Here is a 20,751-nt window from a genome sequence, read left to right as displayed (position 1 = left end):
ACTCCAGCTCAGGGTTGTCGGTGACTCCAGCTCAGGGGGGTCAGTGACTCCAGCTCAGGGGGGTCGGTGACTCCAGGTCAGGGTTGTCGGTGACTCCAGCTCAGGGTGGTCGGTGACTTCAGCTCAGGGGGGTCGGTGACTCCAGGTCAGGGGGGTCGGTGACTCCAGGTCAGGGTGGTCGGTGACTCCAGCTCAGGGTGGTCGGTGACTTCAGCTCAGGGGGGTCGGTGACTCCAGGTCAGGGTGGTCGGTGACTTCAGCTCAGGGTTGTCGGTGACTCCAGCTCAGGGGGGTCGGTGACTCCAGCTCAGGGTGGTCGGTGACTCCAGCTCAGGGGGGTCGGTGACTCCAGCTCAGGGGGGTCGGTGACTCCAGCTCAGGGTGGTCGGTGACTTCAGCTCAGGGGGGTCGGTGACTTCAGCTCAGGGTTGTCGGTGACTCCAGGTCAGGGGGGTCGGTGACTCCAGGTCAGGGTTGTCGGTGACTCCAGGTCAGGGTTGTCGGTGACTCCATTACGGTTGCTCTGTCCCTGGCACAGACTTTTCTGTATCCTTCCAGTCCTCCTGAAATGATATTGAACATGAAGGGTTATCCCCCGTGGCGGCAGAGCTGACACTCACTCTGGAAATGTTGGTCGTGTTTTGTGGTGGAGAGTAAATTGGAAATTAATGAAGAAATTCCAGCGGGAAGGCGTTCTCCGCAGACAGATGTTTGTTGCTCTCCGCAGACAGATGTTTGTTGCTCTCCGCAGACAGATGTTTGTTGCTCTCCGCAGACAGATGTTTGTCCCGTCTGTGAGTCACTCCGGACTTCCCTATTACTGGAAGACATCTGGTGACCTTCCCTTCCAGGGGTGTCAGGATGGCCCTGGCTCCGGGGTCTGACCCCCATAGGGGTCACTGGCCGGGAAGGGCCTCTGGGTGATGGTGGAAATCATGGAGGGTGTGTTTGCACCCGTCTGGGGTTGTCTATCCAGAGCTTTCCATACCCACCAGTAACAGGCCAGCTTTTCCAGAAACTACAAATCCAAAACCTGATGGAGCTTCTTATTCAGTTCTCCCGCCAACCGGATCCGCTGAACTACATTACCGAGCAATGAGTTTGTATGTCTGGCCATCCAATCAGGAGACCCCATTTTACTTTGCTGCAGTTAAAGAAGAACTCTGGGGAAATGTTTTTCCTTTCGCTTGCAGTGGAGCTGGGCCCGCATTGCATGGTTTAGCTTCTCATTTATATCTAGGGGTGAGGGGAGTAAAGATATACTTACCTAATCTGCCCACCCCCTGAGCGCAAGACCGGTCCCCCCCGCACCCTAGCTGCATTGTGCATGGAATGTTCCTGACACCATCACACCCATAGACCGTCTCTGGACATGAGGACGGAAGGAACAGTCCACTGCTGGCCATGGTGGGGGGTGTGTGATTTTCCAGAGGATCGGGGGAGTACTGTGCGCCCCTAGTGGACAAAACCAGCCGCTAACCCACACAGTGCCGAGACATGGGGGGAAATATATTCCCGGGGCCCTTCTTTAACACTTACAGGTTTTGTCCCTCCCACAACACAAATATACAGATCTGTCCGTCCGTCGTCTGTCTGTCCTTCTGTCCGTCCGTCATCTGTCTGTCCGTCCGTCGTCTGTCAGTCCGTCTGTCCATCCGTCATCTGTCCATCCGTCTGTCCGTCCGTCATCTGTCTGTCCATCTGTCTGCCCGTCCGTCGTCTGTCTGTCCGTCCATCGTCTATCTGTCTGTTCGTCTTTTCCTCCGTCATCTGTCTGTCCGTCTGTCTGTCCGTCCGTCGTCTGTCAGTCCGTCTGTCAGTCCATCTGTCTGTCCGTCCATCGTCTGTCCGTCTGTTCCTCCGTCTGTCCGTCTGTCCATCTGTCCGTCCATCGTCCGTCTGTTCCTCCATCATCTGTCTGTCTCTCTGTCCGTCCGTCGTCTGTCAGTCCGTCTGTCTGGCCGTCCATCGTCTGTCAGTCCGTCTTTCTGTCCATCTGTCTGTCCGTCCATCGTCTGTCTGTCTGTCCGTCTGTTCCTCCGTCTGTCCGTCCGTCGTCTGTCTGTCCGTCTGTCTGCCCGTCCGTCCTCTGTCTGTCCGTCTGTCCGTCCATCGTCCGTCTGTTCCTCCGTCATCTGTCTGTCTGTCTGTCCGTCCGTCGTCTGTCTGTCCGTCCGTCTGTCTGCCCGTCCGTCGTCTGTCTGTCCGTCTGTCTGCCCGTCCATCGTCTGTCTGTCCGTCTGTCTGCCCGTCCGTCCTCTGTCTGTCCGTCTGTCCGTCCATCGTCCGTCTGTTCCTCCGTCATCTGTCTGTCTGTCTGTCCGTCCGTCGTCTGTCTGTCCGTCCGTCGTCTGTCTGTGCGTCTGTCTGCCCGTCCGTCGTCTGTCTGTCCGTCTGTCTGCCCATCCGTCCTCTGTCTGTCTGTCTGTCAATCCATCGTCCGTCTGTTCCTCCGTCATCTGTCTGTCTGTCTGTCCGTCCGTCATCTGTCAGTCCGTCTGTCTGTCCGTCCATCGTCTGTCCGTCCGTCTGTCCGTCCATCGTCTGTCTGTCTGTCCGTCTGTTCTTCCGTCTGTCCGTCTGTTTGTCTGTCCGTCTGTCCGTCCGTCGTCTGTCTGTCCGTCCGTCGTCTGTCAGTCCGTCTGTCTGTCCGTCCGTCGTCTGTCTGTCCGTCTGTCTGTCTGTCCGTCCGTCGTCTGTCTGTCAGTCCATCTGTCTGTCCGTCCGTCTGTCTGTCTGTCCGTCGTCTGTCCGTCCGTCCGTCGCCTGTCCGTCTGTCTGTCCGTCTGTCTGTCCGTCTGTCTGTCTGTCCGTCCGTCGTCTGTCCGTCCGTCGTCTGTCCGTCCGTCGTCTGTCTGTCTGTCCGTCTGTTCCTCCGTCCGTTCCTCTGTCTGTTCCTCCGTCCGTCCGTCTGTCTGTCTGTTCCTCCGTCCGTCCGTCCGTCTGTCTGTCTGTCTGTTTGTCTGTCCCTCTGTCCGTCCGTCTGTCTGTCTGTCTGTTTGTCTGTCCCTCTGTCCGTCCGTCTGTCCGTCCATCGTCTGTCTGTTTGTCCTTCTGTCTGTCTGTCCATCTGTCCGTCCGTCTGTCTGTCTGTCCGTCCGTCTGTCTGTCTGTCCGTCTGTTCCTCCGTCCGTCCATCTGTCTGTCTGTTTGTTCGTCTGTCTGTTTGTCTGTCCGTCCGTCTGTCTGTCTGTCCGTCTGTTCCTCCGTCCGTCCGTCTGTCTGTTCGTCTGTCTTTCTGTCTGTCCATCTGTCAGACTGTCCGTCGTCCGTCCTTCTGTCTGTCCGTCTGTTTGTCTGTCTGTTCCTCCATCCCTCCGTCTGTCCGTCTGTCTGTCTGTTTGTCCGTCTGTCTGTCTGTTTGTCTGCCCGTCTGTCTGTCCGCCTGTCTCTCCATCTGTCGTCTGTCTATCTGTCCGTCTGTCCATCCGTCGTCTGTCTATCTGTCCGTCTGTCCATCCGTTGTCTGTCTGTCTGTCCGTCTGTCTGTCTGTTCCTCCATCCATCCGTCTGTCTGTCCGTCGTCTGTCTGTCCGTCTGTTCCTCCGTCCGTCCGTCTGTCTGTTTGTCCGTCGGTCTGTCTGTCCGTCTGTCTGTCTGTCCATCTGTCGTCTGTCTATCTGTCCGTCTGTCCATCCGTCGTCTGTCTATCTGTCCGTCTGTCCATCCGTCGTCTGTCTGTCTGTCCGTCTGTTCCTCCATCCGTCCGTCTGTCTGTCCATCTGTCTGCCCGTCCGTCGTCTGTCTGTCCATCTGTCCGTCTGTTCCTCCGTCATCTGTCTGTCCGTCTGTTTGTCCGTCCGTCATCTGTCAGTCCGTCTGTCTGTCCGTCCATCGTCTGTCTGTCCGTCTGTCCGTCCATCGTCTGTCTGTCTGTCCGTCTGTTCCTCCGTCTGTCCATCTGTTTGTCTGTCCGTCTGTCCGTCCGTCGTCTGTCAGTCCGTCTGTCTGTCCGTCTGTTTGCCCGTCCATCCTCTGTCTGTCCGTCTGTCCGTCCATCGTCCGTCTGTTCCTCCGTCATCTGTCTGTCTGTCCGTTCGTCGTCTGTCTGTCTGTCCGTCCATCGTCTGTCTGTCCGTCTGTCTGTCTGTCCGTCCATCGTCTGTCTGTCCGTCTGTTCCTCCGTCTGTCCGTCCGTCGTCTGTCTGTCTGTCCGTCCGTCGTCTGTCACTCCGTCTGTCTGTCCGTCTGTCTGTCCATCCGTCGTCTGTCTGTCCGTCTGTCCGTCCGTCATCTGTCTGTCTGTCAGTCCGTCTGTCTGTCCGTCTGTCTGTCTGTCCGTCCGTCGTCTGTCTATCCGTCCGTCTGCCTGTCTGTCCATCTGTCGTCTGTCTGTCTGTTCCTCCGTCCGTCCGTCTGTCTGTCTGTCTGTCCGTCTGCCCGTCCATCGTCTGTCTGTTTGTCCTTCTGTCTGTCTGTCCATCTGTCCGTCCGTCGTCTGTTTGTCTGTCCGTCTGTCCGTCCGTCGTCTGTCAGTCCGTCTGTCTGTCCGTCTGTTTGCCCGTCCATCCTCTGTCTGTCCGTCTGTCCGTCCATCGTCCGTCTGTTCCTCCGTCATCTGTCTGTCTGTCCGTTCGTCGTCTGTCTGTCTGTCCGTCCATCGTCTGTCTGTCCGTCTGTCTGTCTGTCCGTCCATCGTCTGTCTGTCCGTCTGTTCCTCCGTCTGTCCGTCCGTCGTCTGTCTGTCTGTCCGTCCGTCGTCTGTCACTCCGTCTGTCTGTCCGTCTGTCTGTCCATCCGTCGTCTGTCTGTCCGTCTGTCCGTCTGTCCGTCCGTCGTCTGTCTGTCTGTCAGTCCGTCTGTCTGTCCGTCTGTCTGTCCGTCCGTCGTCTGTCTATCCGTCCGTCTGTCTGTCTGTCCATCTGTCGTCTGTCTGTCTGTTCCTCCGTCCGTCCCTCTATCTGTCTGTTCCTCCGTCCGTCCGTCTGTCTGTCTGTCTGTCCGTCTGCCCGTCCATCGTCTGTCTGTTTGTCCTTCTGTCTGTCTGTCCATCTGTCCGTCCGTCGTCTGTTTGTCTGTCCGTCTGTCAGACTGTCCATCCGTCGTCTGTCTGTCCGTCTGTTCCTCCGTCCGTCCATCTGTCTGTCTGTCTGTCCGTCCGTCTTTTCCTCCGTCCGTCCGTCTGTCTGTTTGTCTGTCCGTCCGTCGTCTGTCTTTCTGTCTGTCCGTCTGTCAGACTGTCCGTCGTCCGTCTGTCTGTCCGTCTGTTTGTCTGTCTGTTCCTCCATCCCTCCGTCTGTCCGTCTCTCTGTTTGTCCGTCTGTCTGTCTGTCCGTCTGTCTGTTTGTTTGTCTGTCTGTTCCTCCATCCCTCCACCGGTCTGTCTGTCTGTCCGTCTGTCTGTTTGTTTGTCTGTCTGTTCCTCCATCCCTCCGTCTGTCTGTCTGTCTGTCTGTTTGTCCGTCTGTCTGTCTGTTTGTCTGCCCGTCTGTCTGTCCGCCTGTCTCTCCATCCGTCGTCTGTCTATCTGTCCATCTGTCCATCCGTCGTCTGTCTATCTGTCCATCCGTCGTCTGTCTGTCTGTCTGTTCCTCCATCCGTCCGTCTGTCTGTCTGTTTGTCTGTCCGTCTGTCCATCCGTCGTCTATCTGTCTGTCCGTCTGTTCCTCCGTCCGTCCGTCTGTCTGTCTGTTTGTCCGTCTGTCTGTCTGTTTGTCTGTCCGTCTGTCTGTCTGCCCGTCTGTTCCTCCGTCCATCCGTCTGTCTGTCTATTTGTCTGTCCATCTGTCCGTCGTCTGTCTGTCTGTCCGTCGTCTGTCTGTCTGTTCCTCCGTCCGTCTGTCTGTTTGTTTGTCCGTCTGTCTGTCTGCCCGTCTGTCTCTCCATCTGTCGAGAGGAGAGGGGAGGGGAGGAGAGGGGAGGGGAGGGGAGGGGAGGGGAGGGGAGAGGAGAGGGGAGGAGAGGAGAGGGAAGGGGAGGGGAGGAGAGGAAAGGGAAGGAGAGGAAGTGGGAGAGAGGAGAGGGGAGGGAAGGAGAGGGGAGGGGAGAAGAGGCAAAGGGAAGGGGAGGGGAGGAAGTGGGAGAGAGGAGAGGGGAGGGAAGGAGAGGGGAGGGGAGAAGAGGAAAGGGAAGGGGAGGGGAGGAAGTGGGAGAGAGGAGAGGGGAGGGGAGGGGAGGGGAGGGGAGGGGAGGGGAGGGGAGGAGAGGGGAGGGGAGGGGAGGGGAGAAGAGGAAAGGGAAGGGGAGGGGAGGAGAGGAAAGGGAAGGAGAGGAAGTGGGAGAGAGGAGAGGGGAGGGAAGGAGAGGGGAGGGGAGAAGAGGAAAGGGAAGGGGAGGGGAGGAAGTGGGAGAGAGGAGAGGGGAGGGAAGGAGAGGAGAGGGGAGGGAAGAGAAGGAAAGGAAAGTTTTCGCTCTGCATGTCAGTATCAGAATGATCAATAAAGTTTAACAAGATTTCATCAGATGGAAGGAATTTGCACCTTTTGGGGGGACCTGTCAGCCAATAGGAATGGGTTGTGTGGAAGCATGCTGGGAAATATTGTTCTTCTGATGAAGGATTTGGATACATCATCAGAAGAAGGCGGGGTGACAGATATTGGCTGCTCCTGTCACATGACTGGGGGAGGAGTCACACAGAATGTTCAGCCCTCCTCTGCATGCATGGATCAGTTGTTGAACGATGGTTGGACCTCCAGAAGACCCGATCAGGTCGCCCCACCCCCCACCCCATTAATACACACACACACAGAGGTCATGTCTATATTTTATTGGTAGCAGTACAGGTGCGGCAGGTCAGGTGAGCAGAGGGGGCGGGGCATTCCCAAATGACCCAGAGGAGTGTGGGAAAGTGGCAGGTGGGGAACCAACGGGGTGGTGCCTGGGGGTGGCAGAAGATGGATTGGGGGACATTCAGAAAATCAGGGCATAGATCTGAAACTGGGATAAAAAGTGACAGCTCCGAAGGTCAGTGGAAGAAGATGAAGGGTTCAGGAGAGAGGGAAGAGGAGGAAGCCAGTGAAGATGCTATCGGCTCCATCGGTCCCCAGCAGGTTGTTCTTCTCGGAGGTCTCCAGCCATACGGTTTCGTCTTTCTGCACCTCCATTACCACGCCACCTGTGGTCACCTGGAAGAGGTTGAGGACCTGGTCACAGAAGTTCACCACCTTCTGCTTGTTGGTGCCTGGCTTGGCCCTCACGATGTTGATGCAGAGGTTACCCTTGGAGGTGGCATGGTAGGTGAAGTAGTAGATGCCCGGGTACTGGCAGGTGAATTTCCCAGTCATGGTACTATACTGGTTGTTGACATTGATGAGCCCCTGGTCAAAGCGGACAGGCTGTTCTCTCCGGGGTAACCCTCCGGACATCTTCCTTACGGAAAAGGCGGAGTGGCCGTCTGTCTTGTATTCTCCGGAGTCCCCCTTCCTCCCTTTCTGACCTGGTTGCCCAGGGAGTCCTGGGGGCCCCATTGGACCTTTGGGTCCCACCTTTCCAGGATTTCCTGCAGGCCCAGGGTCTCCACGATGTTCCTCCTTGTTCCAACCTTCAAAGACGCCAGGAGCCCCTACAAAACAGAAGACGGTTATTGGAGGAGGTCGTATTCACCATCAACCCCCCCACTCCTGATTGGATGGATTGTGCTCACCCAAGTCACCCTTCACCCCATCTACTCCATCTTTTCCATCTGGTCCGGGAATGCCGGGGACACCTGGTAACCCTGGCATGTTGGCCTGGCAGCTCTGTGCCTCTAAGAAGGGGATGGACAGAAGAAGGAGGCCCAGCCTGAGAAGTCTCCCCCAGGTCTCCATCGTAGGGTCCGAGAAAAATAGCCACTGCAAAGAGAAGACATGGGTGCCATTATTATCTGCGGAGACCCCCGGAACGGAGGATTCCCTTCCCACCCAAAGAATGGAGGAACCCCTCAGAAACTTGGCATCCACCCCTCCCCCACCCACCATAAACTCTTCCTTTACCAGAAAATCCCATTATTATAATGAGAAGATTTGTGTTTCATTGTCAGTCAGTGTTCAGGAGGGCAAAAACCGATGGGGGATGGGGGAAAAAGGATTCCCAGAGAGCATCCAGGGAAAACTAAAGACATATCTCCATAATAGATGTCGGATTTCCTTCTACTCTTCTCTCAGCCCATCCCCCCATGGCTACTCTTCTCTCAGCCCATCCCCCCATGGCTGGAGAATGAAGAGGAACGGTTCAGCTGTTCATTGGGCAACAACACTTCTTCCCCGTTATACATATTGTGCTTGGGGTATAAAAGAGGGACAGAGGGAGGATTGGGGTATAATAGAGGGACAGAGGGGGGATTGGGGTATAATAGAGGGACAGAGGGAGGGATTGGGGTATAATAGAAGGACAGAGGGAGGATTGGGGTATAATAGAGGGACAGAGGGGGGATTGGGGTATAAAAGAGGGACAGAGGGAGGATTGGGGTATAATAGAGGGACAGAGGGGGGATTGGGGTATAATAGAAGGACAGAGGGAGGGATTGGGGTATAAAAGAGGGACATAGGGGGGAATGGGGTATAAAAGAGGGACAGAGGGAGGATTGGGGTATAATAGAGGGACAGAGGGGGGATTGGGGTATAATAGAGGGACAGAGGGGGGATTGGGGTATAAAAGAGGGACAGAGGGGGATTGGCGTATAAAAGAGGGACAGAGGGGGGATTGGGGTATAAAAGAGGGAAGGAGGGGGGATTGGGGTAAAATAGAGGGACAGAGGGAGGATTGGGGTATAATAGAAGGACAGAGGGGGGATTGGGGTATAATAGAAGGACAGAGGGAGGATTGGGGTATAATAGAAGGACAGAGGGGAGATTCAGGTAAAATAGAAGGACAGAGGGGGGATTGGGGTATAATACAGGGACAGAGGGGGGATTGGGGCATAATAGAGGGACAGAGGGGGATTGGGGCATAATAGAGGGACAGAGGGGGGATTGGGATATAATAGAGGGACAGAGGGGGGATTGGGGTGTAATGAAGGGAAGGGGGGGGGGGTAGATGATGATACACACAGACAGGTGAGGGGGGTAGATGACAATGCACACAGACAGGTGAGGGGGTAGATGATGATACACACAGACAGGTGAGGGGGTAGATGATGATACACACAGACAGGTGACGGGGTAGATGATGATACACACAGACAGGTGAGGGGGTAGATGACTATACACAAAGACAGGTGAGGGGGTAGATGATGATACACACAGACAGGTGAGGGGGATAGATTACTATATACACAGACAGGTGAGGGGGGTAGATGATGATACACACAGACAGGTGAGGGGGGTAGATGATGATACACACAGACAGGTGAGGGGGATAGATTACTATATACACAGACAGGTGAGGGGGGTAGATGATGATACACACAGAAAGGTGAGGGGGTAGATGATGATACACACAGACAGGTGAGGGGGTAGATGATGATACACACAGAAAGGTGAGGGGGTAGATGATGATACACACAGAAAGGTGAGGGGGTAGATGACTATACACACAGGCAGGTGAGGGGGTAGATGATGATACACACAGACAGGTGAGGGGGTAGATGATGATACACACAGACAGGTGAGGGGGTAGATGATGATACACACAGACAGATGAGGGGGTAGATGACTATACACACAGACAGGTGAGGGGGTAGATGATGATACACACAGACAGGTGAGGGGGTAGATGATGATACACACAGAAAGGTGAGAGGGGTAGATGATGATACACACAGACAGGTGAGGGGGTGGATGATGATACACACAGACAGGTGAGGGGGTAGATGATGATACACACAGAAAGGTGAGGGGGTAGATGATGATACACACAGACAGGTGAGGGGGTAGATGATGATATACACAGACAGGTGAGGGGGTAGATGATGATACACACAGACAGGTGAGGGGGTAGATGATGATACACACAGAAAGGTGAGGGGGTAGATGGTGATACACACAGACAGGTGAGGGGGTAGATGATGATACACACAGACAGGTGAGGGGGTAGATGATGATACACACAGACAGGTGAGGGGGGTAGATGATGATACACACAGACAGGTGAGGGGGTAGATGATGATACACACAGACAGGTGAGGGGGGTAGATGATGATACACACAGACAGGTGAGGGGGTAGATGATGATACACACAGACAGGTGAGGGGGTAGATGATGATACACACAGAAAGGTGAGAGGGGTAGATGATGATACACACAGACAGGTGAGGGGGGTAGATGATGATACACACAGACAGGTGAGGGGGGTAGATGATGGTACACACAGACAGGTGAGGGGGGTAGATGATGATACACACAGAAAGGTGAGGGGGTAGATGGTGATACACACAGACAGGTGAGGGGGGGGTAGATGATGATACACACAGACAGGTGAGGGGGGGGTAGATTACTATATACACAGACAGGTGAGGGGGGTAGATGATGATACACACAGACAGGTGAGGGGGGTCGATGATGATACACACAAACAGGTGGGGGGGGGGTAGATGATGATACACACAGACAGGTGAGGGGGGTAGATTACTATACACACAGACAGGTGAGGGGGGTAGATGTCTATACACACGGACAGATGAGGGGGGTAGATGATGATACACACAGAAAGGTGAGGGGGGGGGGTAGATTACTATATACACAGACAGGTGAGGGGGGGGGTTGATGATGATACACACAGACAGGTGAGGGGGGGTAGATTACTATATACACAGACAGGTGAGGGGGGTAGATGATGATACACACAGACAGGTGAGGGGGGTAGATGATGATACACACAAACAGGTGAGGGGGGGGGGTAGATGATGATACACACAGACAGGTGAGGGGGTAGATGATGATACACACAGACAGGTGAGGGGGGGAGATGATGATACACACAGAAAGGTGAGGGGGTAGATGACAATGCACACAGAAAGGTGAGGGGGGTAGATGACAATGCACACAGACAGGTGAGGGGGTAGATGATGATACACACAGACAGGTGAGGGGGTAGATGATGATACACACAGAAAGGTGAGGGGGTAGATGATGATACACACAGACAGGTGAGGGGGGTAGATGATGATACACACAGACAGGTGAGGGGGGGAGATGATGATACACACAGACAGGTGAGGGGGGTAGATGACAATGCACACAGAAAGGTGAGGGGGTAGATGACTATACACACAGACAGGTGAGGGGGGTAGATGACTATACACACAGACAGGTGAGGGGGTAGATGACTATACACACAGACAGGTGAGGGGGGTAGATGATGATACACACAGACAGGTGAGGGGGGTAGATGACAATGCACACAGAAAGGTGAGGGGGTAGATGACTATACACACAGACAGGTGAGGGGGGTAGATGACAATGCATACAGACAGGTGAGGGGGTAGATGATGATACACACAGACAGGTGAGGGGGTAGATGATGATACACACAGACAGGTGAGGGGGTAGATGACTATACACACAGACAGGTGAGGGGGGTAGATGATGATACACACAGAAAGGTGAGGGGGTAGATGATGATACCCACAGACAGGTGAGGGGGTAGATGATGATACACACAGACAGGTGAGGGGGGTAGATGATGATACACACAGAAAGGTGAGGGGGTAGATGACTATACACACAGACAGGTGAGGGGGTAGATGACAATGCACACAGAAAGGTGAGGGGGGTAGATGACAATGCACACAGACAGGTGAGGGGGTAGATGATGATACACACAGACAGGTGAGGGGGTAGATGATGATATACACAGACAGGTGAGGGGGGTAGATGATGATACACACAGACAGGTGAGGGGGGTAGATGATGATACACACGGAAAGGTGAGGGGGGTAGATGATGATACACACAGACAGGTGAGGGGGTAGATGATGATACACACAGACAGGTGAGGGGGTAGATGATGATACACACAGACAGGTGAGGGGGGTAGATGATGATACACACAGACAGGTGAGGGGGTAGATGACTATACACACAGACAGGTGAGGGGGGTAGATGATGATACACACAGACAGGTGAGGGGGTATATGATGATATACACAGACAGGTGAGGGGGGTAGATGATGATACACACAGACAGGTGAGGGGGTAGATGACTATACACACAGACAGGTGAGGGGGTAGATGATGATACACACAGACAGGTGAGGGGGTAGATGATGATACACACAGACAGGTGAGGGGGTAGATGATGATACACACAGACAGGTGAGGGGGTAGATGATGATACACACAGACAGGTGAGGGGGTAGATGATGACACACACAGACAGGTGAGGGGGTAGATGATGATACACACAGACAGGTGAGGGGGGTAGATGATGATATACACAGACAGGGGAGGGGGTAGATGATGATACACACAGACAGGTGAGGGGGTAGATGACAATGCACACAGAAAGGTGAGGGGGTAGATGACTATACACACAGACAGGTGAGGGGGGTAGATGACAATGCACACAGAAGGGTGAGGGGGGGTGGATGACAATGCACACAGACAGGTGAGGGGGTAGATGATGATACACACAGACAGGTGAGGGGATAGATGATGATACACACAGACAGGTGAGGGGGGTAGATGACAATGCACACAGAAAGGTGAGGGGGGTAGATGACAATGCACACAGACAGGTGAGGGGGGTAGATGATGATACACACAGACAGGTGAGGGGGTAGATGAGAATGCACACAGACAGGTGAGGGGGGTAGATGCCAATACACACAGACAGGTGAGGGGGTAGATGACAATGCACACAGAAAGGTGAGGGAGGTAGATGACAATGCACACAGAAAGGTGAGGGGGGTAGATGACAATGCACACAGAAAGGTGAGGGGGTAGATGACAATGCACACAGAAAGGTGAGGGGGTAGATGACAATGCACACAGACAGGTGAGGGGGTAGATGATGATACACACAGACAGGTGAGGGGGTAGATGATGATACACACAGACAGGTGAGGGGGGTAGATGACAATGCACACAGAAAGGTGAGGGGGGTAGATGACAATGCACACAGATAGGTGAGGGGGGTAGATGACAATGCACACAGATAGGTGAGGGGGGTAGATGACAATGCACACAGACAGGTGAGGGGGGTAGATGATGATACACACAGACAGGTGAGGGGGGTAGATGACAATGCACACAGAAAGGTGAGGGGGGTAGATGACAATGCACACAGACAGGTGAGGGGGGTAGATGATGATACACACAGACATGTGGGGGGGGGATAGATGGTGGTAGGGGGGGACACTTACCTTGGGTACGGGACGCTGGCAGTGGTGGGTGTTCGGGACGTGCTGCGCACTCGAATAGCTGTCAGGGAAAAGCAGAAGTGAGATTTGGGGGATGAATAGGATTGTACAGACGCAGCAGATCTGACATTTCACAATCTGCCTCTTCCTCTTCCCGAGGAGGAAATGAAATTATTTATATAATGGTAACAATTAAAGGGCCCCGACCTGCACCAGGGACCCCCCTGACCTGCACCAGGGACCCCCCCGACCTGCACCAGGGACCCCCCCCCCGTGCCCGCACCCCCTCCCCTATCTTCCAGGAATACTCCTATCTCCAGGAATACTCCAATCTCTAGGAATACTCCTATCTCCAGGAATACTCCAATCTCTAGGAATACTCCTATCTCCAGGAATACTCCAATCTCTAGGAATACACCTATCTCCGGGAATACTCCAATCTCTAGGAATACTCCAATCTCCGGGAATACTCCTATCTCCAGAAATACTCCTATCTCCAGGAATACACCTATCTCTGGGAATACTCCTATCTCCAGGAATACTCCAATCTCCAGGAATACTCCAATCTCTAGGAATACTCCAATCTCTGGGAATACTCCTATCTCCAGGAATACTCCTATCTCTGGGAATACTCCTATCTCCAGGAATACTCCTATCTCCAGGAATACACCTATCTCTGGGAATACTCCAATCTCTAGGAATACACCTATCTCCAGGAATACTCCAATCTCTAGGAATACTCCAATCTTTGGGAATACTCCTATCTCCAGGAATACTCCTATCTCTGGGAATACTCCTATCTACAGGAATACTCCTATCTCTGGGAATACTCCAATCTCCAGGAATACTCTTATCTCCGGGAATACTCCAATCTCTAGGAATACTCCTATCTCTGGGAATACTCCTATCTCCAGGATTACTCCTATCTCTGGGAATACTCCTATCTCCAGGAATACTCTTATCTCCGGGAATACTCCAATCTCTAGGAATACTCCTATCTCCAGGAATACTCCTATCTCCGAGAATACTCCAATCTCCAGGAATACTCTTATCTCCGGGAATTCTCCAATCTCTAGGAATACTCCTATCTCCAGGAATACTCCTATCTCCGAGAATACTCCAATCTCCAGGAATACTCCTATCTCTGGGAATACTCCAATCTTCAGGAATACTCTTATCTCCGGGAATACTCCCATCTCTAGGAATACTCCTATCTCCAAGAATACTCCTATCTCTGGGAATACTCGTATCTCCAGGAATACTCCAATCTCCTGGAATACTCCTATCTCTGGGAATACTCCTATCTCTTGGAATACTCATATTACTGGGAATACTCCAATCTCCAGGAATACTCTTATCTCCGGGAATACTCCAATCTCTAGGAATACTCCTATCTCTGGGAATACTCCTATCTCCAGGAATACTCCTATCTCTGGGAAGATTCCTATCTCCGGGAATACTCCTATCCCCTGGAATACTCCAATCTCTGGGAATAGTCCTATCTCTGGGAATACTCCTATCTCTGGGAATACTCCTATCTCTGTGAATACTCCTATCTCCAGGAATACTCCTATCTCTGGGAATATTCTTATCTCTGGGAAGATTCCTATCTCCGGGAATACTCCTATCCCCTGGAATACTCCAATCTCTGGGAATAGTCCTATCTCTGGGAATAGTCCTATCTCCGGGCATACTCCTATCTCTGGGAATACTCCTATCTCAAGGAATACTCTTATCTCCGGGAATACTCCAATCTCTAGGAATACTCCTATCTCTTGGAATACTCCTATCTCCAGGAATACTCCAATCTCCTGGAATACTCCTATCTCCAGGAATACTCCTATCTCTGGAAATACTCCAATCTCCAGGAATACTCTTATCTCCGGGAATACTCCAATCTCTAGGAATACTCCTATCTCTTGGAATACTCCTATCTCCAGGAATACTCCAATCTCCTGGAATACTCCTATCTCTGGGAATACTCCAATCTCCAGGAATACTCCTATCTCTGGGAATACTCCAATCTCCAGGAATACTCTTATCTCCGGGAATACTCCAATCTCTAGGAATACTCCTATCTTTTGGAATACTCCTATCTCCAGGAATACTCCAATCTCCTGGAATACTCCTATCTTTGGGAATACTCCAATCTCCAGGAATACTCCTATCTCCAGGAATACTCCTATCTCTGGGAATACTCCAATCTCCAGGAATACTCTTATCTCCGGGAATACTCCAATCTCTAGGAATACTCCTATCTCCAGGAATACTCCTATCTCTGGGAATACTCCTATCTCCAGGAATACTCCAATCTCCTGGAATACTCCTATCTCTGGGAATACCCGTATCTCTGGGAATACTCCAATCTCCAGGAATACTCTTATCTCCGGTAACACTCCAATCTCTAGGAATACTCTTATCTCCGGTAATACTCCAATCTCTAGGAATACTCCAATCTCTAGGAATACTCCTGTAACGGATCTTTGTACCCCAGGTGGGCACATCCGCCGGATCTGTGTCTCCTGTCCTCCAAACGCACCCACAGCCTGCGGAGAAGCCATACCCAGCCCGTAACCCCTCAATCACGAGACAATCCACACAGGTGTTGAGGGTTAGCCATGCAGAGCTTAAACTGTTTATTACATTCCAAGACAACAGTTACACACAGTTAGGGAAACTCCCTTTAGCCTTGCAGGGGAGGGGGGGATGAGACAAGGATCAACCAATGAGAACTGAACATTTGTACAATGAAAAAGGCAGCCTTAATACACACCCCCTGCGGAGAGATGTCTCCAGCCCGACCATTGTCTGTCATGAATCCACACCCTTAGACACAGAAACAGGAGGGGGGGGGGGGAGAAGGGCTGTAGCATTACATTACAAAACACTTGGTTCTAAACGGCATACACATGTAATAAACGTAATGCATACACAAAGGACAATATACAGTGGCTGTGTTTGCCACACTGCTCCCCCAGAACCAAGCCGGCATACACAGTCTGATCCTAACGGATCGGCTTGGGGATGTCCGGGGAGTACTCACGGATCATTTGTCAATGTCTGTTTGCCTGGATAATTCGCCGGCTTTGCCGTTTTGCTTCCCAGGGCAGTAGTGGATGGTAAAGTCAAAAGGCTGCAGCGCCAAACTCCAGTATCTTCTGGCCCATAGTCTGTCGGTAGGAGGCTTGCGCACAGTCCCCTCCAAAACATACAGTGACAGTGGGTTCTGTCACAACTCCTATCTCTTGGAATACTCATATCTCTGGGAATACTCCAATCTCTAGGAATACTCCTATCTCCAGGAATACTCCTATCTCCAGGAATACTCCTATCTCTGGGAATACTCCTATCTCTGGGAATACTCCTATCTCTGGGAATACTCCTATCTCAAGGAATACTCCTATCTCCAGGAATAATCTTATATTCGGGAAAACTCCTATCTCTAGGAATACTCCTATCTCTGGGAATGCTCCAATCTCCATGAATACTCCTATCTCTGGGAATACTCCTATCTCTGGGAATGCTCCAATCTCCATGAATACTCTTATCTCTGGGAATACTCCTATCTCCAGGAATACTGCTATCTCTGGGAATTCTCCTATCTCCAGGAATACTCCTATCTCTGGGAATACTCCTATCTCTGGGAATAATCCTATCTCCAGGAATACTCCTATCTCCGGGAATACTCCAATCTCTAGGAATACTCCTATCTCTGGGAATACTCCTATCTCCAGGAATACTCTTATCTCTGGGAATACTCCTATCTCTGGAAATACTCCTATCTCTGGGAATACTCCTATCTCCAGGAATACTCTTATCTCTGGGAATACTCCTATCTCTGGGAATACTCCTATCTCCGGGAATACTCCAATCTCTGGGAATACTCCTATCTCTGGGAATACTCCTATCTCTGGGAATAATGTTATCTCTGGGAATACTCCTATCTCTGGGAATACTCCTATCTCTGGGAATACTCCTATCTCAAGGAATACTCCTATCTCCAGGAATAATCTTATATTCGGGAAAACTCCTATCTCTGGGAATACTCCAATCTCTAGGAATACTCCTATCTCTGGGAATGCTCCAATCTCCATGAATACTCCTATCTCTGGGAATACTCCTATCTCTGGGAATGCTCCAATCTCCATGAATACTCTTATCTCTGGGAATACTCCTATCTCCAGGAATACTGCTATCTCTGGGAATACTCCTATGTCTGGAAATACTCCTATCTCCAGCAATACTCCTATCTCTGGGAATTCTCCTATCTCCAGGAGTACTCCTATCTCCAGCAATACTCCTATCTCTGGGAATTCTCCTATCTCCAGGAATACTCCTATCTCCAGCAATACTCCTATCTCTGGGAATTCTCCTATCTCCAGGAATACTCCTATCTCTGGGAATACTCCTATCTCCAGGAATACTCCTATCTCCGGGAATACTCCAATCTCTAGGAATACTCCTATCTCTGGGAATACTCCGATCTCCAGGAATACTCTTATCTCTGGGAATACTCCTATCTCCGGGAATACTCCTATCTCCAGGAATACTCTTATCTCTGGGAATACTCCTATCTCTGGGAATACTCCTATCTCCGGGAATACTCCAATCTCCAGGAATACTCTTATCTCCGGGAATACTCCTATCTCAGGGAATACTCCTATCTCCAGGAATACTCTTATCTCCGGGAATACTCCAATCTCTAGGAATACTCATATCTCCAGGAATTCTCCTATCTCCAGGAATACTCCTATCTCTGGGAATACTCTTATCTCTGGGAAGATTCCTATCTCCGGGAATACTCCAATCTCTGGGAATACTCCTATCTCTGGGAATACTCCTATCTCTGGGAATACTCCTATCTCAAGGAATACTCCTATCTCCAGGAATAATCTTATATTCGGGAAAACTCCTATCTCTGGGAATACTCCAATCTCTAGGAATACTCCTATCTCTGGGAATGCTCCAATCTCCATGAATACTCCTATCTCTGGGAATACTCCTATCTCTGGGAATGCTCCAATCTCCATGAATACTCTTATCTCTGGGAATACTCCTATCTCCAGGAATACTGCTATCTCTGGGAATACTCCTATGTCTGGAAATACTCCTATCTCCAGCAATACTCCTATCTCTGGGAATTCTCCTATCTCCAGGAATACTCCTATCTCCAGCAATACTCCTATCTCTGGGAATTCTCCTATCTCCAGGAATACTCCTATCTCTGGGAATACTCCTATCTCCAGGAATACTCCTATCTCCGGGAATACTCCAATCTCTAGGAATACTCCTATCTCCAGGAATACTCCTATCTCCGGGAATACTCCAATCTCTAGGAATACTCCTATCTCTGGGAATACTCCTATCTCCAGGAATACTCTTATCTCTGGGAATACTCCTATCTCTGGGAATACTCCTATCTCCGGGAATACTCCAATCTCCAGGAATACTCTTATCTCCGGGAATACTCCAATCTCTAGGAATACTCATATCTCCAGGAATTCTCCTATCTCCAGGAATACTCCTATCTCTGGGAATACTCTTATCTCTGGGAGGATTCCTATCTCCGGGAATACTCCAATCTCTGGGAATACTCCTATCTCTGGGAATACTCCTATCTCTGGGAATACTTCTATCTATGAGGATGCTCCTATCTCTGGTAACTCTTCTATCTCTGGGAATACTCCTATCTCTGGGAATATTTATATCTCGGGGAATACTTCTTTCTCCTGGAATATTCCTATCTCCCGGAATACTTCTATCTCTGGGAATTCTCCTATCTGTGGGAATACTCCTATCTCTGGGAATACTCTTATGTCTCAAAAAACTCTTATCTCCGGGAATACTGTTATCTCTAAGAATACTCCTAACTCCAGGAATACTCCTATCTCTGGGAATTCTCCTATCTCCGGGAAAACTCCTATCTCTGGGAATACTCCTATCTCCAGGAATACTCTTATCCCTAGGAATGCTCCTATCTCTGGGAATACTTCTATCTCTGGGAATATTCCTATCTCCGACAATACTCCTATCTCTAGGAATTTCCCTATCTCTTGGAATTCCCCTATATCTTGGAATACTCATATCTCTGGGAATACTCTCATCTCTGGGAATACTCCTATGTCTGGGAATTCTCCCATCTCTGGGAATTCTTCTATCTTCTGGATTACTCCTATCTCTTGGAATTCTCCGATCCCTAGGAAAACTCCTATCTCTGGGAATACTCCTATATCTGGGACTACTCCTATCTTCGGGAATACTCCAATCTATTTGAATACTCCTATCTCTGGGAATACTCCTACCTCTGGAAATACTCCTATCTTCGGGAATACTCCTATCTTCGGGAATACTCCAATCTCTAGGAATACTCCTATCTCCAGGAATACTCCTATCTCCAGGAATACTCCTATCTCTGGGAATAATGTTATCTCTGGGAATACTCCTATCTCTGGGAATACTCCTATCTCTGGGAATACTCCTATCTCAAGGAATACTCCTATCTCCAGGAATAATTTATATTCGGGAAAACTCCTATCTCTAGGAATACTCCTATCTCTGGGAATGCTCCAATCTCCATTAATACTCCTATCTCTGGGAATACTCCTATCTCTGGGAATGCTCCAATCTCCATGAATACTCTTATCTCTGGGAATACTCCTATCTCCAGGAATACTGCTATCTCTGGGAATTCTCCTATCTCCAGGAATACTCCTATCTCTGGGAATACTCCTATCTCTGGGAATACTCCTATCTCCAGGAATACTCCTATCTCCGGGAATACTCCAATCTCTAGGAATACTCCTATCTCTGGGAATACTCCTATCTCCAGGAATACTCTTATCTCCAGGAATACTCTTATCTCTGGGAATACTCCTATCTCTGGGAATACTCCTATCTCCGGGAATACTCCAATCTCTGGTAATACTCCTATCTCTGGGAATACTCCTATCTCTAGGAATACTCATATCTCTAGGAATACTCCTATCTCCAGGAATACTCCTATCTCTAGGAATACTCCAATCTCTGGGAATAATGTTATCTCTGGGAATACTCCTATCTCTGGGAATACTCCTATCTCTGGGAATACTCCTATCTCCATGAATACTCCTATCTCTGGGAATACTCCAATCTCTAGGAATACTCCTATCTCTGGGAATGCTCCAATCTCCATGAATACTCCTATCTCTGGGAATACTCCTATCTCTGGGAATGCTCCAATCTCCATGAATACTCTTATCTCTGGGAATACTCCTATCTCCAGGAATACTGCTATCTCTGGGAATTCTCCTATCTCCAGGAATACTCCTATCTCTGGGAATACTCCTATCTCTGGGAATACTCCTATCTCCAGGAATACTCCTATCTCCGGGAATACTCCAATCTCTAGGAATACTCCTATCTCTGGGAATACTCCTATCTCCAGGAATACTCTTATCTCCAGGAATACTCTTATCTCTGGGAATACTCCTATCCCTGGGAATACTCCTATCTCCGGGAATACTCCAATCTCTGGTAATACTCCTATCTCTGGGAA

At 50.7% G+C, this 20,751-nt stretch overlaps 1 protein-coding gene across 1 annotated transcript in view; it reads right to left on the bottom strand.

Moving 5' to 3' along the window:
- Positions 1–6,926: 6,926 nt before the first annotated feature.
- The window catches only part of LOC309543876 (uncharacterized protein), a gene marked incomplete at its 3' end in the record, with an annotated part of 29,523 nt that continues 15,698 nt past the window's right edge, over positions 6,927–20,751 (bottom strand). Inside the window, exons 3-6 of the mRNA XM_082276294.1 lie at positions 14,228–14,427; positions 13,221–13,367; positions 7,583–7,769; positions 6,927–7,501 (exon numbers count right to left, since the gene is read on the bottom strand). Of these exons, the coding sequence (XP_082132420.1) occupies positions 6,927–7,501; positions 7,583–7,769; positions 13,221–13,367; positions 14,228–14,427 (1,109 nt within the window). The remainder of the gene's footprint in view (positions 7,502–7,582; positions 7,770–13,220; positions 13,368–14,227; positions 14,428–20,751) is intronic.

This window comes from Pelophylax lessonae (assembly GCF_965119305.1).
Source record: "Pelophylax lessonae genome assembly, contig: HAP1_SCAFFOLD_464, whole genome shotgun sequence".
NCBI classification, from domain to species: domain Eukaryota; kingdom Metazoa; phylum Chordata; class Amphibia; order Anura; family Ranidae; genus Pelophylax; species Pelophylax lessonae.
This window is presented reverse-complemented; position numbering and strand designations above follow the sequence as displayed.